This window comes from Microcaecilia unicolor, chromosome 12 (assembly GCF_901765095.1).
Source record: "Microcaecilia unicolor chromosome 12, aMicUni1.1, whole genome shotgun sequence".
NCBI lineage: Eukaryota > Metazoa > Chordata > Amphibia > Gymnophiona > Siphonopidae > Microcaecilia > Microcaecilia unicolor.
The window spans coordinates 97,014,520-97,039,877 of record NC_044042.1 but is presented as its reverse complement, the minus strand read 5'-3'; the positions used below and the strand labels follow the sequence as shown (position 1 = coordinate 97,039,877).

General features: G+C 45.1%; 1 protein-coding gene across 1 annotated transcript in view; it reads left to right on the top strand.

Moving 5' to 3' along the window:
• The window catches only part of LOC115481747 (serine/threonine-protein kinase 17A-like), an 89,462-nt gene that overhangs the window by 59,844 nt on the left and 4,260 nt on the right, over positions 1-25,358 (top strand). The window contains exons 4-7 of the mRNA XM_030221118.1: positions 14,664-14,808; positions 16,758-16,884; positions 20,438-20,486; positions 24,952-25,131. Of these exons, the coding sequence (XP_030076978.1) occupies positions 14,664-14,808; positions 16,758-16,884; positions 20,438-20,486; positions 24,952-25,131 (501 nt within the window). The remainder of the gene's footprint in view (positions 1-14,663; positions 14,809-16,757; positions 16,885-20,437; positions 20,487-24,951; positions 25,132-25,358) is intronic.

Sequence of the window (25,358 nt, the reverse complement as noted above, 5' to 3'; positions counted from 1 at the left end):
CAGGTTTAGGTGTGCACTTGAGGTTACAGTTTCTTCTGTAGCTCCTGTACATGGAAGAGAGGGTTGGCTAAGGATTAGCTGGTAGTCATCCTCTTACATGGAATTATTGAGCTTGGAGAAAAGATGGCTGAGGGGAGATATGATAGAGGTCTGTAAAATAATGAGTGGAGTGGAACGGGTACACGTGAATCATTTGTTTACTCTTTCCAAAAATACTAGGACTAGGGGGCATGCAATGAAGCTACAAAGTAGTACATTTAAAACGAATCTGAGAAAATATGTCTTCACTCAACATGTAATTGAACTCTGGAATTTGTTGCCAGAGAATGTGGTAAAGGCGGTTAGCTCAGCGGGGTTTTAAAAAGGTCCGCCCGGCTTCCTAAAGGAAAAGTCCATAGACCATTATTAAATTGACTTGGGGAAAATCCACTGCTGTTTCTGGATAAAGCAGCATAAAATGTATTGAACTTTTTGGGGATCTTGCCAGGTATTTGTGACCTGAATTGGCCACTGTTGGAAACAGGATGCTGGGCTTGATGGACCTTTGGTCTGTCCCAGTATGGCAATACTTAATTCCGTTATCGAAACCTCAGAAAACCTCTTAGCCTCTTTTCCCAAGCCCCAAGAACCCTCTCCTAGTGCTTGGCCATGCCCACTGAGCCCCAACATACCTCAGAAAGAGCAAAGACAATGTCTAAACTCAACACTAGAATTTTAACATACTTTATCTCCTGACAGATCTCTTCTCCTCCCATTCTTTACACCTGCTTCTGATTGACTTCATTACACATGCAATAGGGTAAAAACCAGGCCCAGATTAGCTTGTTCCTTATGATTGGGAACAAATTATCACCTCAGCGTTGTGCCATTTTTAAGCAGCAAGCAATGACTATGCAGTATGACCAAACCCTTGAACTGGAAAGCAGATATTGCCAAAGTCTTCAAGTCAATGGTGCAAATCATATACTTTCAGTCACCTCACGTTAACCATTAACCGATGCAATCTGGAGAAGGAACCCCTTAACACAGTATTACAGAAGGTTACTATGGAGACAGCATTAAGGGTTTCGGAGAATATGCCGACTCTTTCCCACAGGACAGCAGCTTATTTTTCGGTTTCCCCCATGCTACCAAGAGTCACGCTTTTCTTTTTCTTTAAACAAAAACACTATCTCCAACTCTTCCCTGGCTAGTCTCTTGGTTTCTCTTTGGGAAAAAAAATAGACTATTGAGTCGTAGAGAGGTGCTTTCTCTGTTCCCAAGCGGGGAGCTGGTCGAAATGTCCGAAGCAGCACAAGCATTGCATTCCATTGCCATTGAGCAGTAACTGGGAACGTTATGACCTAAAAGATGGGGCCGACATGGCCTGAAAATCATTTCCTACAAAGAATGTTCTGTTTCTATGGGCCTGAGTTCACTAAAACATTTTCTTCTCTAATTTTGTGCCTATAAAAGAGTTACAGGTCTCTCTCAAGAATTTTTTCATCAGAGTCTTTCTTAGCAGTGCACAAAGGTTTAATCATTTATGCAGTCTTGTAATGTACATAAGCCTAGAGAGTATATTCAGGGACTTCACCTTTTTGGTGGAAGGGGCCAAACAAACCAGTCTCTGTCACCATCCCACAAGTTCTCTAATTTCTCTGTGTTGGGCAAAACATTGGTTAGACTGTGGTGCTAGTGACCTTCCACAATCTGCTGCCTATGGTTTGCGTACAGGCAAACACAGCGAAAGTGACACAAAGGATGATGTAGAAAAAAAACGTCTGACGGACTCAAAGAATTCACATCAGAAATTTTATTCAAACGAATCGTGTTTCGGCCTCGAGGGTCTGCTTCAGTAGTCCTTGTATAGTACACAAGACAAACTTCTCTGTGTTTTATGGCATCTACAACATGACCTAATGTCGTTCACCAGACCGCGCACATCTAGATAAGAGCAAAATGTAGCAGACACTGTAGTGTGCACTATTATCCTGTGGTACAAGATAGTGCACAGGCCTTCACGGCCAAAACACGATTCATATTGAGTCCATTGCATATATGTTTGAATACAATTTCTGATGTGAACTCTGAGTCCATTGGACGTTTTTTCCACATCATCCTTTGTGTCACCTTCACTGTGTTTTCCTGCTTGCATTGACCTGTGCAGACGTCCTTTTGTTCTTCTGTGTTTGTCGATATGGTTTGCATACCCCATTCTGCTGCCTATGGTTCGTGTACCCCATTCTGCTGCCCATGGTGTTCTTTCTGTACTGTAAGAATAATGGGTGCACCAAAGGAACTCCCAGAGGTGGTGGTAGAGATAAAAACAGCAGATCCCCAAAATATCCAAGATGAACACACAAGATCCCTAGTGGCAAAAGAAGTGAGGGAAAAAGCAGAGGTCAACTGGGGGTCTGTGACATGAAACTGAGTGGACATTCAGATGGGTTTAATGGTCCTTATCTGCCATCTCATAAATATGGGAGAACCAGGCATAAATGAAGAGATGTGATAAACCAGGGTCCGAGAAAAGAAACATGACCTAGCAATGCTGCAGACCGTGGAGGGGCCAGGCTTGTACCGCCAGAGCCTTCAACACCCCAGAAACCAACCAGGTTGATGCTGGCAGGTGGGCGGCCGGGTGCTGTGCAGCAAGGCCATAGGGAATCGGGAGGCCAATTTTTCAGACAACAGCCTTGCAAGTTTGTCTGTTTACATAATTAATAAGCTTGGTGGAAAGACATTAGGGGTGTAGGGTGTTGGAGGTTACCAGCCTGGATTAAGTCTGGGAGCCTCTCGTGCCTGGTTAAATCATTCTAATTATCAACCCCTTCGTGAACTGTCATGCTCTAAGACTTACTGGTTTTTATCATCTTATCCAGTGTATTATATTGCTCTTGAGAGAAGAGAGACCTTTCTTATACTGATTAAGGGCAGGGTAGTTCCCCTGTGTATTCCAGTGGCGTATTCCAGGGCCCACCCACTTGGGGCTCAGGCCCACCCAACAGTAACACACGTTTAGCGGCAGCTGGTGGAGATCCCAAGCTCTGCCAGCTGAAGACTTTCCCCTGATGGTAACGAAAAACACTGCTCTCCACGATACTGGCACCTGCACATCCTCAGTTTTCAGCGCATGACTGCTGCAGACTGGCAAAGTGGAAAGAAACATTTTCCTGGCAGCTGAGATATTTTTTTGGTGGTGGGAGGGGGGGGGGGGGGGGGGAAGAACATTTGGTGCCCACTCACTTCTTGCCTAGGCCCACCCAAAATCTGTTGTCTGTTTACGCCCCGGTGTATTCTTTGGCTATGAAGCTGCAAAGTCTGGCAGGTGCTGTGTGTTTGCAAGTATACCTCGCACCGCTGCTCACTATAAATCATAAAAACCCCTTTTGTAGCCTTTTCACCTCCGTTCTCTGTGATTTGAAAAATGACTTTGAGTTCTCCTCTGGAATCACCTTACCATGTTACCCTGAGGATACGGAAGCAAGATCTTAGCAAGGCTGTATTCTGTGGTTGCTAGCCTTCAATGTCAGGCTAACCTTGGTATTGTTGAGGCGTGACAGCTGCTAACACGCTAATGTTTGATTAAGGAGTATCCCCAATCGGAGTCGTACATCAAGTAGGTGGTGAGCCTTAGCAAAGGAGTTCACTGGGGGAAGTGATGTGCGAGTGGAAGCCTGGGTAAGTATGAGACTTGCAAGAACTAAAAAGGAAAATGACAAGCCCTTTTAATGCAGATACATCCACCTCCCTCCCTTTATTTCCACCTCTAGCGATAGTCTACTTGAATGTACGGAAATAAAATCTAATGTACAGAAATGAAAGACAGAATTTTATTCAAGGTCTATATTAGCCTACTATTAAAAATGATGAGGCCAGCACTGGGACTGAAACGAGCTTGGAACAGGGTTGTGAGATATTAGGGGAGAAGGGTGCATGTGAAAGGATGCAGAATTTTATATGGTCTTCTACTCAAAAGAGAGCAGATTAGGCAAGCTCAGTGAGCCCACTTGATCCTGATCAGTCATGTTAGGAATCTAATTAGTTATCAAACATAACACATCAAGGTTCTGGTGACCCGCCTCTTCCTCTGCCCTGGGTTACTGACGTCGGGCACGTGAAATCATGACTTTTTCAGCTAAATCTCTTGTTTGCCATCTTAACTTGATCCCGCAATCCTGACTGTACATGCCACGGCTGATGCACAACGGCCACGTTTCATCCTTGTCTGGGCCTCAGTTAATGGTCGAGCGCCCCTCGAGCCTCTGTTGGCCAGACTTGCAAAGATTTGTGCTGTGCTTAGTGCTTCTGAAATGCGAGAAAGAAAAATGAACACACAGGGTTTGTTATGTCAAACCAGCATTGCAGATTTTCCAATAAAAACTCTTGCAGTATTTGCTTTGCTCAGTGTTGGGAGTTCAAGCTTTTCCTGTAGATCCTGGAATTATTGACCCTCTAAAGGAGTGAAAGGAAAGCCTTTCTTTTATCTTTAGAAGCTATGAGAGTTGGGCCAGGGTCCTCCTCAAGGTTGTGACTGTTCTGTCCAAGACCGTACATATTTCAGATTGACTTTGGGGGGGGGGGGGGGGGGGGGGAAGGAGAGGTTCCATGCTAAGCCTCTTGTGTCTAGTATATTTATACAAAAAAGCACAATAAAATCCTTATATTTTGTCACATGGTCCAGTATAGGGAGCAACGTTGCTCAAACCTAACACTAATTATTGTTGTAACATAGTAGATGACGACAGAGAAAGACCTGTACGGTCCACCCAGTCTGCCCAACAAGATAAACTCATATGTGCTACTTTATATGTATACCTGACCTTGATTTGTATCTGCCATTGTCAGGGCACAGACCGTAGAAGTCTGCCCAGCACTAGCCCCACCTCCCAACCACCGGTGCTGCCACCCAATCTCTGCTAAGCTTCTGAGGATCCATTCCTTCTGAACAGGATTCCTTTATGTTTATCCCACACATTTTATGTGTGATGTATGATCCATTGCATTTGATGAGGGTTGGAGGCAGGGAAGTCTTTGGGGTCATGCTTTTTTCTTCTCTTTCCCGGGTCTGGTTTTGCCCCTTTTCGTGCAAAATTTGTAAGTCTGATCCTCTCACTGGAGGTAGAAATCCATGCATGCACGCAGTGGGGGCAAACTAAGGCTCCGTTTGACTGATTCTTTGTCCTGGAAAAAATAGTAATCCTAGCTAGCACGTTAGAGGGGTTTATCTGGCTTCATTAGCTGTAATTAAATGACTCTCTTCAAAACAGTTACTGGGATGGTGGAGCGCCAAAGAGCAGCTGCAGTCAAAGCTACATAATAAATCCTAATCTGATTCACGGTTTATATACCGCACCTATTCCAGCAGAAGGTTCCAGGCACTTTGCAATACAAGAACTCACACAAAGCAAGGAATAACAAAATGCAGAAACTTTAAATGAAAATAGAAAATTATCCATAAAAATTTATAAATAAAAAAGTTGTCAGCTCCTCACGCAAACGCATATAATATAATTCTGAACAACCATAGAAACTCAATGAACCATCAGCCTGTGCTTTTACCCACAGGGATGGTGGGCAGTTGACAAATGGCACATTTACCCGAATTAGTCTTGGAAGGGTAGTTGGGGGTGATCATGATTTTTAACCTTTAGGTCCTTCCCCCCCTCCCCCCACACTTGCCCACAAGGCTGATAGTTTGCCAACGGCATTTAATATCCTTGCACCAATGCTGAATGTGAAACTAAAATGTACAGAAAATAGCCTTAGCAGCAGCAGCCGGCTCTGGTACTATTCTCTGCGTACTGTTTCGCCTTAGCAGTCCATGTCTCAGCTATTGATAGATGCAGTAACAAAAGAACATTGACAGCCCTGGCAAGGCAGCATTTACAAAGGTTCAGACCTGAAGATGGTCCTTTTAAGATAGCCCAGCGGGGTTGGGTGTGACTGGACAACTAATACAGCCTGACAGGAGGTGCAAACTCAAAATAAAGTTATTTATGTTGCTTAATCCTCAGCTTCTTATATCACAGAACCGGAATTGCAAAGTCAAGCAGTTTCTCTTAATTAACATCACTTGTATAGGCCTCTGCCTAGCAGGCCAAATAGTCCTTGGGTGCAGGGTCGCCCTGCCCCAAACATCGCTTCTCAGATTTACTTCACTGGTCTGGTCTGACTCCAACCAACCTCTAGCACAGATCACTTCAATAATATCAATGCTTCCAGTCCACTTACACAACTCTTGTATAATTCACTTAAGTAGTGTCAATGCTTCTAGCACACTTCAACACACTTGTACAATTTACTTCACCAACCACCATGGCTTACCACAGCCCGGTCACAGTACTTCTCATGGCTTCCCTCAGCCAGATCCCAGCAGTAAAATGCACTCCTGGCTTCCCTCAGCCAGGTCTCATCAATCCAGTCACTCCTGCTCTTCCTCTCTTGGCCTCTGTACTGGTACCTCCAGCTTGTTCCTTACAGTCAATTCCTTCTCCTTGGTTTTTCTCTCTCCAGTGTCTCCATATTGGGGGCTGCTCCTTCTCTGTCTCAGGGCTTTTAGCTTCCTTTTCTCTTTGAAGCCACGCCTTCCTACCAGGCAGCCTCACTTTCCCATAATGCACTAATCTTGCCGTAGTAACTCTGCAGTTCAGCTTCTGTTCTGTTAACACCACCTGCTGCAAAGGTGGCTGAACTGCAACTCCCCACAGGGACTATCTCTAGGGACGTCCACACTATGTCCCTCACTGCCTCACAGACCTGTAATATAAGTACATAAGTATATAAGTACCGCCATACTGGGAAAAGACCATCAAGCCCAGCATCCTGTCTCTGACAGTGGCCAATCCAGGCTTCAAGAACCCGGCAAAACCCCCCAAAAATATAATAATTTTTTAATAATGTTCAATGAACTTTACCTTCAGGAATCTGTCTAAACCTCCCTTAAACTCCGTATTTATACTCCGTAAGGCCAGCTGCTGTCACTACATTCTCCGGCAACGAGTTCCAAAGTCCAACGACACGCTGAGTAAAGAAAAACTTTCTCCTATTTGTTTTAAATCTACCATATTCTAGCTTCATCTTAATATACTCTAAATGTTCTGCATCCTATTTTATACCTATGGGCCACATGGCACTTAGTGAAAACTAAGGTCTAGTACGCACTAAGGGGTTCTTTTACCAAGGCCCTCCACCAGTGGCGGTGGCCATTTTTGCTGCGCGCCAGGGCCTTTTTTAGCGCAGTGGGTAAAAAAGGCTGAAAATCAACATGGCTATGCGGTAAAATTGTATTTACCACGTGGCCATGCGGGGTGGGGGGAGCACATACCGCCACCCATTGAGGTGGCGGTAAGGGCTCTTACGGTAACCCGGTGGTAACCAGGCAGCGCCCAGTGCCAGTGCCAGTTGAGGTGGAACTAGTTCCGGGTTGCCACACAGCAAGCCCTTTGCCGCGCAGCAACCCTTTAGTAAAAGGGTCCTTAAGTTTTAGCGAAAGGACCCCTTCCAATAAGAGTTGTGGCTTCCTCTAGAACAGGGATTCTCAACCCAGTCCTTGGGACACACCAGGCCAGTGAGGTTTTCAGGATACCCACAATGAATGTGCATGAGAGAAATTTGCATACAACGGAGGCATTGCGCGCACATTTATCTCATTCATTTCATTGTGGATATCCTGAACACCAGATTGACATTGGTGTGTCCCAAGGGCTGAGCTGCTCTAGAGTGATGCTTCTCATTTCTCTCCTGGAGACACACCTAGCCGGTGGCGTTTTAGGGATCACCACAATAAATTTGCATATGTTATGCAGATCTTTCTCATGTATATTTATCTCACGCATATGTTTGTGGTAATCCTGAAAACTTTACCAGCTAGGTCTGCCTTCAGAGGAGAGCTGAGGAGCACTGTTGTATGGAATCCATGGAAGATCAAACCTTGAGGGGAGGAGGAAGGATGGAAAAGGTTCATTTACGTCAGCAACCCTGCAGATCTGGATCCACTAGAATCCCTGGAGATGGGTGTACAGAGGAAAGGTGGCATCTGAAATGGTGACCATCTTGGTGAAGTAGATTAGCCAATCAGGCATCAAACATTGGGAACAGGTTTGGGGGAACAACATGAGGAAAACATGGTAATATTGACCTTTGGAGAGCAGCACATCATACAAATCTGAATTAGCAGAGTTGCTTTTGGCATTTTTTGATATATGAATTGATGGGGTCCTGATAAATAGGGCAAAATGGCACCTCAAGCAACAGCTGGTGTGGTTCTCACCTTCCCTTTTCAGTGCTCATGTTTTCAAACTCATACTGTCTTTATTGATGTCAGGGCCGCCGAACAGACTGAACAGGGGCAGGACCGCTGCTGCTGCCGACCCCCCCCCCCCCCCCCCCCCCCCCCAGATCATCACCGCTCCCACCCCTTCCCCCCAGGATCACCACTGCCACAACTGAGGTACCCTTGGGGCTGGCGGGGATCCCGAGGCCCCGCCAGCGGAAGAATCCAGAACTGCTCTTCACTCCATGCCTGCCTTGCCCCTGCGGCTGTACTTACAATGTCAGCACAATATGTAATAGAACATTAGGGCTTTTTTTGAGGGGGTACTTGGGGGTACTGAGTACCGGCACCTTTTCCATTGTATACTAAAATTGACCCATGGAACCCAAGTTTTAATGAAAGAGCTCAGGCTCTACACACCAGTTCTGTCGTGTCATAGATTCTATGACTGGTTGCAGGTGGCCTGGCTATTATGGGGTGGGTCTCTCAGTGATTACCCCACTCCTGAAGGGTGGCCTAGCATTTGAGTACCGGTACCTTTTTTGCTAGAAAAACACTGATTATAATTGATAGTGAAGGGTAAAGCAAAGATGGAACATATAGATAGGTAAGAGAGTTAGAGGAGTTAGAAAATATGGTGACTAATTTAACAAAAGTTGCAGATGAGGTCAGAGAGATGGTTAAATGTTATCTCAGCTAGGGTAGGAGTAGATAATCATGTCCTGCTGTAGTATGTGCAGCCTGTGTCACTCCTTGTGTGTGTGAGTGAGATAACAAGTTAGCACCATACTTTGTATTGTTTTAAATATTTTTACTGCTGTAATTGCCTATTGCTCATGTTTGATCTATTCTTACTGTACACCGCCTTGAGTGAATTCCTTTCAAAAAGGCGGTAAATAAACCCTAATAAATAAATATTTCCAGTCTTGGCACTGCCATGGCTGTTTCTGTAGAGGGTCTAATTGAATTACAACAGGCTACAGATGGTCACAAAAGAACTCCCCAGCAATAAACCCTATAAGATGAACGGGGCGAGCACTGGGGCTTGAGGGCTCTTCTTGAAATATTCCAGGATACTGTTTTCTTTTCATCTGAAAACAGAACTATCTAGGGTTTACCACACCAGCCATGCTCTGGTTCCCTTCAAGACATGCCTTGAGTTCCTGAAATAATACTCTACAGAAGCTTTTTCCTTTCCACCCTTCATCGCCCCACAACAGGCCTGACAGCAAAGATCAAAACTTTCCAAGAAGCTACTCTTCTGTATTTAAGGCCAAAAAACGTGACGCAGAGACTGGTCTACCACACAATCCTGTGCAAACGCCCTTGGTTACAGAGCACAAGGGCGCTTAAAGGACAGGAGGAAGAGGCCCAGAGAACCAGTCTAATTTTCTCTCGCCAGAAATAAATGCAGCCACCAATGTGGTGGACCTTCGGATTACGGGTACTGGCGCCTGATGTGCATTTCAGTTTTCACCTTGGTGAAGCAGCGATTGTTATCACTGGACACCTCATGTTTTAATGAAGTTGATGTAAAAGAACGAAAGTAACTTGGCTAAATGGAGCCAGAATAGGTTCTTGAATCCCAGGAGTTTTCCTGCCTTGTGGTTGTTTATGCAAACCCTTGCATTTTACCTACAGATTGACTGCCTAGATTTCTCCAAATTTCCAAGTTCAATATTGAGCATTTGATATCTGAGGAGTATACAGTAATTCCATAAAATTCAAAAGCAAATATAAGAAAAAAGAAACAAGGGAAATACGTGCGCCAAAATGGAGTTACCGCACGGCTACCGTGTGGCCTTTGTGGTAATTTCAGTTTTGGCACTCGTCCACTATGCGCACCCGAAAAATATTTTTTTATTTTCTGGTGCATTTAGGTCATTACCACCTGGCTACCGCGTGAGACTTTACCGCTAGGTCAGTGGCTGGCGGTAGGGTCTCAGACCCGAAATGGACGCGTGGCAATTTTCATTTTGACGCACGTCCATTTTCGGCAAAAATTTTAAAAAGGCGTTTTATACAGGCACGCTGAAAAATGGATTGGTGTTCTGAAAATCCATGCCTGCACTACCGCAAGCCATTTTTCAGCGCACCTTAGAAAAAGGACCCCTAAGTTCTTTAAAACAGAATGGCAAGAGAAGAAAAGCATAGCTGCGTCTTAAAGAGCCCGTCATCTGTGCATCCTCTGGGTGCCCACAGACTGAAGAGACCACTTAACATTAAACTGCAGTCTTTTCCTCTGTTGTAGCCTGGAGGTGAGTTGAGGAAGTTCCCATCTTCTCCTGTCATCTGCTACAGATGGATTTTGCAAACTGGTTCTCTTGCTGTTGTTGCCTTTTGTTTTTTAATCCAGCCGTTAACCTAAAGATCAGTCAAAATCACGTTAGCCTCCAAAGCTCATGCAAGACGTGTTTTGTAGGTTGTTTAAACTTGTCAGAACAAATCAGCCTCCCAGTTACATGGTTTTTTGAAACATGCCAACGTTTTCAGGTGATATTTGGGGGACAAATTGAGCAAAGGGCTGGCTATTGAAGGGTGAGGATTGGAGCCCACCAAAGCTACATATGTCCCTTCATGGTTATAAGTTTAATATCTCAATAGTAACATAGTAGATGACGGCAGATAAAGACCTATACAGTCCATCCAGTCTGCCCAACAAGATAAACCCATAGTATAAGGTATGATGTGATACCTCATATGTATACCTGATCTTGATTTGTCCAGGCATGATCAGGGTACAGACTGTAGAAGTCTGCCTGGCACTGGCCTTGTTCTCTAACTTCTGAAGTTTAATCTGTCCAGGCAAGGGCAGCGGAACTTTTTGTCTGGAGGCAGGGGTGTGCTGGTAAATTTTTAACAACAGGCTCTTTCTCCGGACACAGACAGCTCTGCAGTTGGAAGGGCCAGGGGTGGCCGGGGGGGGGGGGGGGGGAGAGAAACACTTGCCTCTCTCTCCTCCCTCCCTTCGTGCGGGCACGCTAGGCATACCTTTGCTGGCAGCCAATAAATGGACTGCCACCACTCCCAACGTCTTGCTCTGAGCAGCATGCTGGAACTTCTCTCACATGCTTGAGAAGTCCCAGCCTGCTGCCCAGAGCTGGAAACATGGAGAGGGGAGCAGCAGTAGTCTATTTACTTGGCTGGCAGGGCTCAGCATCCCCACCAGCAAAGTAAAAGATAATTCAGCAGGGGGCCCAAGCCCACATTTTGGGAGCCAGTTGTTAAGTAGCCATGGAGGGCCCTACTTTAACAACCGGCTCCCAAAATTCTTAAAAACTTAACAACCAGCTCTTGCGAGCTGTGAGAGCCTGCTCCAGCACACCACTGTCTGGAGGTGTCCAAGCTCTGCCCCCAACCCTTCCATACCATCCTAGTCCCCTCCTATGGCATCTAACATATCTCTCCTTCCCTCTGTCCCTCTCAACACTCCCCTCCCATGGTATCAAGCATTTCTGTCCTTCCCTACTCCTTTCTCTTCATCTTATCCAGCATCTGTCCTTCCCTCTCAACCCCTCATAGTCTGCAGCATCTCTCTCCTTCCCTTCCCCTTCAGCATCTCCCCTTCTCCTGCCCTCTGCCTATATTGTCTAGCATTCCACTCCCCCAGGGTTTCCTGCATCCTTCCCTCTCAACCTCCCCCCCCCCCCATATTATACAGGAGAGGTGTCCAACCATGGCCCTGTGCCCAGCTTGGGTTAATGAATTTTCATGAGATATATTTGCATACAATGGAGGCAGGGCATGCAAATGAACTCATGCATATTCATTGGAGAAATCCTGAAAACCTGACTGGATTGTGGCTCTCAAGGACCAAGGTTGGACACCCCTGTTCTACAGCATCTCTAGCCCCCCCACCCATGGTGTCCCTGCCTCTCAATCCCCCATAATCTCCAGCATCTCTTCCTTCCCCTGCCACCCCTTCTCACTTCAGTATCTGTCTTCTTCCCTCCCCTCTCTGCATCTGGTGTCTATTATTCAACCCCCCCTGTGGTGGTCAACATTCTACCATCATCCTTCCCCATGGTCTACATCATCTCTCTTTCCTTTCCTCCTCAACCCCCCCCCCCCCAATGGTCTTCAGCATTTCTCCCTTCCCCTTCCCCTCCTGTCTTCAACATCTCTCTCTTTCAGCATCTCTGCTTCATTTCTTCTCTCTCTGCCAGTAGCTCCCTCCAGAACTCAGCTGACATGGAAGCCAAGCTTTGTTCACAAAGTATAAAGATGACCCTATCTTATTCATGATAGCTGCCGTACTGTGACCCATCTGATCTGCACACAATAGAGGGGACAGGTTTTGACGGTGGTGGGAGGGAGCTAAGAGGCCCCTACAAGCACTTTTGCTGTGAGAGTGCACTGCAGGACCACTGCAGTGTAGCACAGCTGGTGACAACATAGAAGTCTGGCAGTGAGATAGGTAATGCACAGTGGCTGATTATGATATTAGGGAACTGGATTCTGCTACTGAATCATAGTTACCTGATGCTAGGGTCCACCTTGGGATTCATCACCCAAGAAAAAGAACTAAGTGTGATTGTAGATAGTAGTACACTGAAATCTTCTGTCCAGTATGCGGTGGCAGCCAAAAAAGCAAACATGATGCTAGGAATGATTAGGAAAGGGATGCAAAATAAGACCGAGAATATTATAATGCCTCTGTATCGCTCCATGGTGCAACCTCACCTTGAGTATTGTGTTCTATTCTGGTAGCCGCATCTCAAAAAAGATATAGCAGAATTAGAAAAGAAGAGTGGCTAAAATGATAGAGGGGATGGAACTCCTCTGGTATGAGGAAAGGTAAGAGATTAGGGCTCTTCAACTTGGAAAAGAAACAGCTGAGGGGGGATATGACTGAGGTCTATAAAAACCTGAGTGATGTAGAGCAGGTTTAACTGAATCGACTTTTCACTCTTTCAGAAAGTACAAAGACCAGGGGACACTCAATGAAATTACATGGAAATACTTTTAAAACAAATAGGAGGAAATATTTTTTCACTCAATAAATAAGCTCTGGAACTCGTTGCTGGAGGATGTGGTAGCGGCAGTTAGCGTATCTGGGTTTAAAAAGGTTTGGACAAGTTCCTGGAGGAAAAGTCCATAGTCTGCTATTGAGCCATTGCTTGCCCTGGGATTGGTAGCATGAAGTGTTGCTACTAATTAGGTTTCTGCCAGGTACTTGTGACCTGGATTGGCCACTGTTGGAAGCAGGATACTGGGCTGGATGGACCATTGGTCTGACCCAGTATGGCTAGTCTTATGTTCTTCTAACACTGCTAATCAGAACGAGGTGATTTAAGAGGGGTAAATAGTTTTGTCTTGCATACAAAGGGACAAAAATGCTTAGAATGGGTCCTAGCTATACACCTCAGTTTTTCCTCCACCCTTTTCCATGTTCTCCACTCCCTCTTGTGCACTGGTTCACTATTCAAAGTGAAATGTGAGCACATTACAAAATGTGTTTTGTCTCTGTGTTCCATGCAAATAGGAGATTTCGCTGGAGGATGCCTGATCACATCAGGCCCTGGCAAAGCCTAGCATTGGGTTTGAGGAGTAACACAGTCTTGGAGTTGATAGATAATGAGGTAGAAACTAGAGCGGGCGATGCAGTGGAGACATAACAGTACAGGCCTAAAATCTTGAGAGAATCCACCGTTCTCAGCCTGGGCAAGTCAGTTGTGGGCCCTTTTACTAATGCACGTCCAATGCGCCAAATTGGAACTACCGCCCGGCTACAGCGTGCCCCGGGCGATTATTCCATTTTTGACGCGCTCCCAAAACAAGCGGTAGAAAATGTTTTCTATTTTCTACCACATGGCGCTTACTCGGTGGTAACCGGCAGGTGTCAGACCTTACCGCTGTCAATGGGTAGCGGTAAGGTCTCAGGCCAAAAATGGACACACACTGGTTTTAATTTTGCTGCTCATCCATTTTTGGCCACAAAAAAAAAATGCCTTCTTTCCAGTCGCGCTGAAAAATTGACCAGTGCGCATCCAAAACATGCGCAGACCACTTTTAGGCCTGCCTTAGTAAAAGGGCCCCTTCATATCTCTGCACTGTAAACTGTTTTGGCTAGTATTTGTGTTATTCAGCGTTGCTGAGGCAGTGTTGTCATCCCTTGCATTGCGGGTGTCCCACAGTGGTGACACCATGTGGTCAGACTTCAGGTACCAGATTCCAAAAGGTTCCTGCAATACTAGGACGATAAAGAGAATATTGAAAAAGTAACAAATGGCTGATTTCCCCCCCCCCCTCCCCCCCTGCTTTGAATGAAGGTTTATGACTCTGTAAGCCCATTAGGAGCTGGTTCTGATTCAGTTAGATGCTCAAACCATTGGGCCACAAACAAATCTGAAGAAGTAACTAACCTGCTGCCTTCCAATAATCTGGTTCCTGTTTTTCCTCGCAGCGCCGCAGGGGGTGAAATCTTCAATCAGTGTCTGGCTGACCATGGGGATGCTTTCACGGAGAAAGATGTTATCAGACTGATCAGGCAAATCCTGAACGGGGTGGCTTATTTGCATAGGAACAACGTTGTCCACCTGGATCTAAAGGTAGGCAGACTAATTCAACACTCCTCAATGCTTTCTTTTATTCTTCTCTCCCTGTTCTCCTACTCCTTTTTACTAGGATGCATGAAAATAATTATTCTCTCTTACCACATGAGATGTTACAGCTTTAGGTCGTTAGAAGTACCAACTCTATCATTCTAGCATAAAACCACTTCCCCATCTCCCCTTTCCTTCAGAAGACTGCTTGTCAGTGGTGTACTGAGGGTGGGGTGATCTGCCACAGGTACACGCTGCAGGAGGACAGCAGGGAGCAGCTGTCAGCTCCACTAGTTCCCTGCTTCCTCTGCTGTTACTTCCTGTTCTGGGGCAGAGGGAGCAGGGAACCGAAACAATGCACCAGGGGGGGGGGGGCTTGGAGGTGATGCGCAGGGGGGACGACGACAACGCTGCACCCGGGGGCTGTCATGCTGCAACCAGGGGAGGCAGGGTGCGCAGCAGCGATGCACCCTGGGTGGCAGCCAACCAAGGAACACCACTGCTTGTGGGTCAATTGGATCCAAAACACCATCCTTGATCTCAGTTTTCCATCCCTTTCTGGTTTTCAAAGTATCCACAAGAACATATGCACGAGATACTCCAGACACGTCTACTCAGACCCAAAAAGCTTCAGACCACCAAGGGGAAAAAGCAACTTGACCTAACAATTGAATACAAATAAATGAATAATTAGATGTTCAATAAATACTTACTTTATAATAAACTACAGAAGGATAAAACCATAATACAATCAATACTTGTAAAAAAAATAGAACAAAAAAGATACAATCAATATGTGTAAAAAATAGATCAAAAATCAGCACTGCAGGTCAATGTGCCTTTGAGACTTGGTACAGCCAAAGTACTTTTGATATACTCAATAGCAGTTGTTACTTGGTAGTTCTGCAGCTCTGTAGGAAACCTCCTTCATTTAAGTTTTTACCCCTGATGTAGGCTCAGCCGAAACATGGTCATGGGTTTTACTTTTCTAGAATTCATTATAATTAGTTTATCTATCTTTATATAGTTTTTAATTTATTCATTTATACTCAATCGTTAGTGATCTGCTACTTTTTGCTTATCCATTTCTCCGTGTGGACCTGGTGCCTCTGTTTTTTGTCCTACGCTAATTATGTTCACTGACCAACTTTAGTCCATCTGTCCCCAGCTGTTCAGTTACCCTAGACAACTGTTCAAGATCATTCAAAAGAATGTATTCATGATATAAGTCAATCCCTTGTTCTGAATGTCCTTTCCTGGGTCCCATTAATGAGGCTTTCTACTATTTGTATATAGTTCTTTTTTCATCTGTCCTGCTCAAAAATGCTTCTGTTTCCTAGACATAAATGCCATCACAGGTTTCTTCATTTCCCCAGTCAGGGGCGGACTGACCATTCGGCCCAGACGCTCTGCCCGGATGCCCGCTGCACACTACAGCCCTCCCTGGTCCTACCTTGAAAGGCGCGCTGCTGGTGATCTAGTAGCTTCTGTGGTGGGGGGGGGGGGATGTTCTTTCCTGCCCGTTGTGCTGCTGCTATTCTCCCCGCCTGGCACCGCTATACTTTAAAAATGGCAGCCGAGACTCCCTTCAGAAGTCTTGCGAGACTGTAGAGATCCGTGAGACTACCGCAGGAAGTCTCGGCCACCATTTTGAATACACGGCGGTGCCGGCAAGCGGGGGAATACCGGCAGTGCAGTGGCCAGGAAAGAACATCCCCCCCCCCCTCCCCGCAGAGACCACTAGAATACCAGGGCCATTCAGGTAGGACTGGGGCAGCGGGGCATCAGCTGCAGCAGTGGGGGGGGGGAGGGGTAGCAGTGCGGCGATAGGGGGTGTGTCGGACAGCAGCCGGGCGGGGGGCCCAGACCACTCTCTGTCTGCTGTTGCCTCCAGCAACATTTTGTTCTGAAGTCACAAGCAATCCATTTTTGGGATCTGTGTTTTTGGTTTTCAGCCTCAGAACATCCTTCTAACAAACAGCAATCCCCTTGGGGACATCCGAATTGTTGACTTTGGCCTGTCTAGGCGTGTGGACGCTGTGAAGGAGATCCGAGAGATACTGGGCACACCCGAGTATGTAGGTATGTGGAAACTTCTGCTTGTTCATTCTTTGGCTCTGCTCACTTTCTAGAAGAGTTGCAGGGTATTGGTGAGACACGTACCACACCCACACACAGAAAGATAGACACATTCCCCCTCTCCACACCAGACACTTTGTAGGCTGTGATAACAGTTGATTGGACCACATTTAGATGTTGTATGTGAGCAGTTGAACCTTTCCTTAGGTTTCAGTGCTCATTGACTTTTTCCATGTCAGAACGCCATTTAAAGTTTAACGGTTTTTATTCAGGATCAAAAAACCCAACATCTAACAACTAAACAACAAGTCAAGACAAAGACATTAAGCGGTTACATGACAGTGAGCAAGCATAACACAATAATAAGCAAAAACATCTTACAGCAAGAAACTGGGTAACACATGATCCCTTTTTTTTTGTGAGAAACCTCCTCCTACCCTCCTACCTCGCAACCCATTTAAACTATGTGGTTGATAATTAGATACAGGGGTTAACCGGTCATATCAGTAGCACTTACTTAACTGGTTAGCACCCAACTCAAACTGGCTATTGTGGGGGTGTTCCAGGTGGTAGACTCAGCCCTTGGCCGGTTAAAGGCTGATATTTAGTACTTAACTGGCCAATGTAACTGCAGTCTGCCATAGCCAGTTAAGTGCTGAATATTGTACTTAACTGGCCATGGTTTCGCCAGCTCCGTAAACCCAGAAATTGTATGCCAGAACCTGAGCATAGCCCAGCATTGAATTTTCAGGTCAGCAAAACACTGAATGCCGCCAGCTGAATATCGACCCCCTAGGAGAAATTTTATTGCTACCTAAGCGGATTATCATAAGTGTGGGAGAATTAGTTATAACAGCAGCAGGAATAAGACAAATCAGTTATTTTCACAAGAGTGACTATAAGAAATGAAGCATGAACAGGGCCAGTTCAAGGGTATCCGAGGCAAACCTTTAACTGTGCACTTCCCTCTTCCCTCGGGGCAGCTCAAGGCCTTTCTTCCTCACATTCAGTTTCTCCCCTTCCCTTCTCTTCCCCTCCCCATCCATCACTGCACAACTTGGGTGGTAGCACCTGCACAGCGATCAGCATCTGTAAGACTTGATGCAGCTAACATGGGGCCTTGATCTCCTGCGTATGCTCAAAGCTGCTTTGTCCTGTCCCTTCTGAACTTCCTGTTTTAGAGGGAGCAGAATGAGGTGCACTGAGTCTTTCATGCCAGTTCCACCCTTGGTGGACAGCTAGTTCACAATTGCCTGGGCAGCCCTGGGCAAGAGGTTTGTTTAAACAAGACAGACAGATGAGCAGAGCATGTGACTTGTAGAGAAATGAATGAAGAGCAGTGCTGGATGCTACCAACTGATTTCATTCCTCCACCCCCCCCCCCCCCCCCCCAAAACAAGCTGATCAGTCCTAGCTTAATTGTTCTGTCTGTGTACTGTCTTATCTAGATTGTAAACTCTTTGAGCAGGGACTGTCTTTGTGTATGGTGTACAGCGCTGCGTATGCCTTGTAGCGCTATATAAATGATAAGTAGTAGTAGCTTTGGCCTACAGCTTACCTGAAGATGTGTCTCTGATTCCCATGAGATGAACAAGACTGCATCTTATCCAGTGGGGCAAAACCAGCCTTATCCCCATCACTGTGGAATGTCCTGCCCCCTTCCCCCAGTCTTAGCTCCCAACATACTTCCACTTCACGTGTGGCACTCAGCCAGTCCTGCATTTTGTATGCTTCCTTGTCTAAAGGTTCACAAACCCCAAAATTCATAGAAAACGTGCCAAGTCTTTTGGGGAGAGCAGTAGGAGCATTTGATCTGGTCATCACACAGAAAAGGCCTCCATTTACCTGCAACGATGGCTTCACCCCGAGCGTGCACCATTTCCGGGGGAAAAAGAAAGCCTCCAGAAATGGCTTGCGCGGCGGTAACCCAGCGGTAATCGGGCATCGCCGTGCGCTTCCTGGTTACCACCAGGTTACCGTGGGAGCCCGTATCGCCACCTCAATGGGTGACGGTAAGGGATCCCCGCGGTAAGAGTTCTCTTACCACATGGTCATGTTTGTCTGGGGGCTTTTTTCCTGTTACAGTAAAAAGGGCCCAGGTGCATGGGGAAAATGGCTGCTGCCACGTGTGCAGGGCCCTTTCTCCCACAAAAGGACCCCTCAGTGCTTAACCATCTTTCTTGGGTAGTCGAAATAAGTTGCTTATTATTATTATTTATTGCATTTGTATCCCACATTATCCCACCTCTTTGCAGGCTCAATGTGGCTTACAATTCATCATGGATACTGGAAATAAGAAGAGAATATACATTTGGTTTTACAGAGGGTTTGGGTTACATGGTGGTGAAATACATGATAGTGTTAAAGCAAAAGACATTATGAGACATTTCTGGATATATTAAAGATTATACAGTTACATGTGTTGATCTTTGTGAGATATCTTGTCGAAGAGATAGGTCTTCAATAGTTTACGGAAATTGGTCAATTCATAGACCGTTTTCAGATTACGTGGCAACGCATTCCAGAGCTGCTTACTCATATAGGAGAAGGTAGATGCGTGCATTAATTTGTATTTTAGACCTTTACAATTGGGGGGATGAAATTTAAGGAATGTGCGAGAAGATTTTTTTGCATTCCTGGGTGGTAGTTCTATTAGGTCTGACATGTAGGCTGGGGCGTCACCATGGATGATTTTATGGACTAGGGTACAAACTTTGAATGTGATGCGTTCTTTAAGTGGGAGCCAGTGTAGTTTTTCACGTAGGGGTTTCGCGCTTTCATATTTTGATTTGCCGAATATTAGTCTGGCTGCCGTGTTTAACTAGCAGGCCTATCTTTGACCACTAAAAAAATTAACCTGTTAACTTTTTAGTGGCATAAATAAACCTGGATATTCAATGCCAGTTGCCGGATATGACTGGCATTGAATATCTGGGTTTAACGCTGGTGTCAGACAACAAACGCAATGCCCCCCACTGGATGAATATTTGGCAGCACGCAGCAAAAGCAGGAGAGGGAAGACAGACCCATCCTGGAAACAGGCAGTAAAAAGCTTGCCTGCACCAGGCCCGGGGAATTTTGGCCCCCCACTCCCTCCCTCTCGGCAGCCCTGTTCTCACTGAGGTAGCAAGTACCACCTTCTGTAATACTGCTATGGCTGGTTGACTAGGGCCTTTGGACTGGATGGGCTCTTACTTCACATGAAGGTCAGCAGCTAAGGAGGCGAGGAGCCAAAGACAAAGATTTGAACTGAGCAAAGGGGAAATTTCCTCCAAAACTAATCCCCTCCCCTATTGTAATACTGCTCAAAGGGAACCTCTCCTTTCTGAAAAGTACACAGTAAAAGAAAAGTTAAAAGTATATTGCATAGTAGAGCCACTGAGTCACTGCAGGTACCCTTAAAGCAGGAGCCAGGGTCTCTACATTCACATGCAACTAAATGTTCTCAAAGACCATAAAACCCAAAGCTGGACCAATTCAATGAGTTAAACCCCTTTTAACTTAACCTTATTACAAAAATCTGCTTGATTCAAGTCTTTTCATTTTCCTTTTACAGCTCCTGAAATACTGAATTATGAACCCATCAGTACAGCGACAGATATGTGGTAGGTACTCAATTGATGCTTACATTTAGAGTTGCCATATGTCCGGTCCTCTTTTTGAGGACACAGCCGAGCAACTGGGCGGGATTTGCCAGCCTGCCTGTTTGTCCGGATTTGCAGACGAATGGGCAGGCCGGCGGGTGGACGGGCAGGCTGGCGTCCTATTCTCCACTCCCCTCCTTGCCCTGGTGGTCTAGTGACTTCTTTGGGGCAGGAAAGAGCCCCCTCTTTCCTGCCCGGCGTGTCTGCAGACTGGCTTTCTCCCGGCGCCAATTCAAAATGGCTGCCGAGAGTTCAAGAGCTCACTAGACTACCAGGGCACCACACTAAGGTAAAGGAGGGGAAGGGAGGGGTAGTAAATGGAGTTGTGTGGGTGGAGGGAGGCTGGAAAATTGGGGATGGGATCTACATGGGGGGGGGTAGAAAGGGAATCTGGCTTTCTTTGGGGGGGTCAAAGTGACAGGAGGCGGGGCAGGGTGGGGGTGCAACAGGGGTGGAGCATGTGTCCTCTTTTTTTTTTCTTAGGGCAAACATGGTAACCCTACTTAGATTTATCTAGTGGCATTGCCTATAAGGTTACAGAATAGTTGGCAGGTGCATTGTACAAGTTCTTAATGAAGATGAGGAACACAAAAACTGTTTCATAATTCAGGAAAGCATGGGGTGAGTAAGGAAGATCACAAGCATCACTGGGCATTTGTACTTTCCAAGGGTACGGAGATAGGATTTGTACAGGTCATACAAAAATCACAGGGAATGGATTGAGGTAGGCCACTGGGGCCAGGGCTTGGCCAATATTTTCCCCCCAAAGAGCACCAAATGAGAATAAAAATATTTCAAACCAAAAAACTGCTCAAGCACATCACACAATATGGTTTGATAAAATGAGTGAATCAAGACAGTCTTTGCACTTAAACTGGAGGAAAAGACCTCAACAATCGCAAGCCCTACCATCTTAGCCTTCAAATCTTGGCGAGTTATATGATGGCTCAGTGGCAACTCCTTTATCATTCACGGGTCAAAAAACCTCCACTGATTTTAAAACTTTTTCATAATTGTAATTAAAATTGAGCTTTAACATGTTAACACTAACACCATATTGGATATATGGAAAAAATCAGGGAAACACTTATCTATTCATTAGTTGTCTGAAGAAATCATATATTGTGTTCTTATGTTTCCCTGGAGATTTTTTTTGACCGTGAATGAAAGGTCACCACTGAGCCACCATATAATTGGGCAATTAATTAAGAACATAAACGTTACCATACTGGGACAGCAAAAATCCATCAGGTCCAGTATCCTGTTTCCAACAGTGGCCAATGCAGGTCACAAGTTCCTGCAAAATCCAAGAACAGTAAAATAGGCTTTATAATGCTTATCCTAGAAATAAGCAGTGGATTTTCCCAAGTCCATCTTAACAATGGCTTATGGACTTTTCTTTTAGGAAATTATCCAAACTTTTTTTTAACCCTGCTAAGCTAACTGCTTTTACCACATTCTCTGGCAACGAATTCCAGAGTTTAATTACACATTGAGAGAAGAAATATTTTCTTCTCCCCTCATATCATATCTCCCCTCAGCCATCTCTTCTCCAAGCTGAAGAGACCTAGCTGCTTTATCCTTTCCTCATAGGAAATTCTTCCCACCCCTTATCATTTTTATCGCCTTTCTCTGTACCTTTTCTAATTCTGCTATATCTTTTTTGAGGTGCGGTGGCCAGAATTATACACAGTATTTGAGATTCGGTGGCACCAAGGAGCGATACAAAGGCATTATAACATTCTCATTTTTGTTTTCCATTCCTTTCCAAATTATTCTTGTTCTATGTGCTTTCCTAGCCACTGCTGCGTGCTAAACAGACGGTTTCAACGTATCAGGAACGATGACACCTAGATCCCTTTCCTGGGCAGTGACTCCTAATGTGGAACTTTGCATCACATAGCTATAGTTCGGGTTCCTCTTTCCCACATTCATCACTTTGCATTTGCTCACATTAAACGTCATCTGCCATTTGGATGCCCAGTCTCTCAGTCTTGTACGGTCCTTTTGCAATTTTTCACAATCCTTTTGCGATTTAACAACTTTGAGTCATCAGCAAATGTAATTGCCTCACTAGTTATTCCCATCTCTAGATAATTTATAAATATGTTAAAAAGCAGCGGTCCCAGCACAGACCCCTGGGAAACCCTACTATCTACCCTTCTGAATTGAGAATACTGACCATTTAACCCTACTCTTTTTTTCTATCTTTTAATCAGTTTTTAATCCACAATAGGACGTTAACTCCTATCCCATGACTTTCTAATTTCCTCAGGAGTCTTTAATGAGGTACTCTGTCAAATGCCTTTGAAAATCCAGATACACAGTAGCAACCGGCTCACTTTTATCCACATGTTTATTCACCCTTTCAAAGAAGGGCAAGATTTCCCTTGACTAAATCCATGTTGGCTTTGTCTCATTAATCCATGCTTATGTATATGCTCTGTAATTTTGTTCTTTATAATAATCTCTACCATTTTGCCTGGCACTGACATTAGTCTATAATTTCCCGTATCACCTCTGGAACCCTTTTTAAGAATTCCACTACCGTGCTTGATTTTAGAGATAAATTACATATTACTAACAATAGCTCTGCAATTCTATCAGTACTCTGGAATGTATACCATCTGGTCCAGGCGATTGCTACTCTTCAATTTGTCAAATTGCACCATTACATCTTCCAGGTTTACAGAGATTTGTTTCAGTTTCTCTGACTCATCAGCATTGAATACGATTTATGGCACTGGTATCTCTCCCACATCTTCCTTGGTGAAAACCGAAGCTATGGCCTTATCTTCCCCGAATGCCCCTTTTATCCAGTGGTGTGCTGGAGCAGGCTCTCACAGGCTCGCAAGAGCCGGTTGTTAAGTTTTTAAGAATTTTGGGAGCCGGTTGTTAAAGTAGGGCCCTCCATGGCTCCCAACTGGCTCTGAAAATGTGGGCTTGGGCCCCCTGCTGAATTATCGTTTACTTTGCTGGTGGGGATGCTGAACCCTGCCAGCCAAGTAAATAGACTACTGCTGCTCCCCGCTCCTTGTTTCCAGCTCTGGGCAGCAGGCTGGGACTTCTCGAGCATGTGAGAGAAGTTCCAGCATGCTGCTCAGAGCAAGACGTTGGGAGTGGTGGTAGTCCATTTATTGGCTGCCAGCAAAGGTATGCCTAGCATGCCCGCACGAAGGGAAGGAGGAGAGAGAGGTAAGTGTTGCCCCCCCACCCCCCGGCTACCCCTGGACCTTCCAACTGCAGAGCTGGCTACGTCCGGAGAAAGAGCCTGTTGTTAAAAATTTACCAGCACACCCCTGCTTTTATCCCTCAGTCATCTAGCTTTACAACTGAGTCTTTTACCAGCTTCTAATGTATCTTAAAAAGAGTTTACTATATGTTTTTGCCTCCAATGCAATCTTCTTTTCAAAGTGTATTTTTGCCTTCCTTATCAGCGCTTTGCATTTGACTTGCCATTCTTTATGCTATTTCCTATTATTTTCAGTCTAAGATGGTAGTCTTGCGATTGCTGAGGTCTTTTCCTCCAGTTTAAGTTCAAAGATTGTTTTGATTCACTCATTTTTCCAAAACACATTGTGCAATATTTTCCCCAATCTGGCATCAGAAACTAAAGAACTTTAAGGGTAGGAGGGCCAGTGATTGGGTTGTTTGGCTCTTCAAACCAAAATGAAATTCTTCTGCCCCTGGTAGCAGTAGCTCCTCAGCCTCTGGAGAAATATTTAACCCATCTGGCTTCCAGGATATCTATACTGAACATACACGAGAGACTTGGATACACTGTGGCCCTGTAAATAAAAGGAAAGGTTGATGGCATTGAATCCTGGCTCTGGTTCCAATTATGTCCCTGCACATAGGGGCAGGAGGAAACTAGCCAAGAAAGGCTACTATGTTAATGTTAAATCACAGTAAGGCATAAAGAAACTGTCCTGAAATTCCTAATATTCCAGTGCTAGAAGAAAAAATACATGAACCAGGTCTCCCAGGCATGCAATGAGGAGAGGAACATAGTGTAACAATAAGAGTACATCCTTATTGTGACTGAAAAAGGAAAGAAATAACATCTACTGATTAGCATCCTGACAGTCTGGATTGGAAATGTGCTGTGATTGTAACTAAGCTCCACCCCCCGCAATTCACAAACTTTTTAAAAATCATCTTGGTCTCTGTTTTCATGGCTACAACTTTTACAGCTGAGATGCTATAAATCAGCTTGTTTCTGATAGGTCAGGAAAGGATGGTGCACGGAGGGACTGGCTGCAGTGGCGGTATCCCCATGGTGCTTTTAATTTTCACTAATCAGTCTTTTAAAGAAAGCCAGATACATCAATAGGGTTTCACACCTTAGGTGCTGAGTAATAATTTAGGAAAATTACAGTACAGATTTCAACACTTTTTAATAATCCTTTCTCTGTGCCTCCTTCAGGAGCATTGGGGTCCTGACCTATGTTATGCTAACAGGTGAATCCCCCTTTCTTGGAGATAACAAACAGGAAACCTTCCTGAACATTTCACAGATGAACATCCAGTATTCGCAAGACGTGTTCGAGGGCATCACAGACTTAGCCATTGACTTCATCAAGGCTCTGCTCATCAAAAATCCAAGGTACAGGTCTCGTACTGCTGCACGTTCACGGAGGAGGCAGTATTGTATAAAATGAGTCTAATATTCACTTAATATTCTGGAAGGCATATTTGAATTTAATATTTTTACCAGTTGAGTTAGATCCGCCGAACAAGTACCTACTAAAATCTTAGGGGTCCTTTTACTAAGGTGCACTGAAAAAATGGCCTGTCCTGTTGTAGACGCATGAAGATCCATATTTCAGCGCA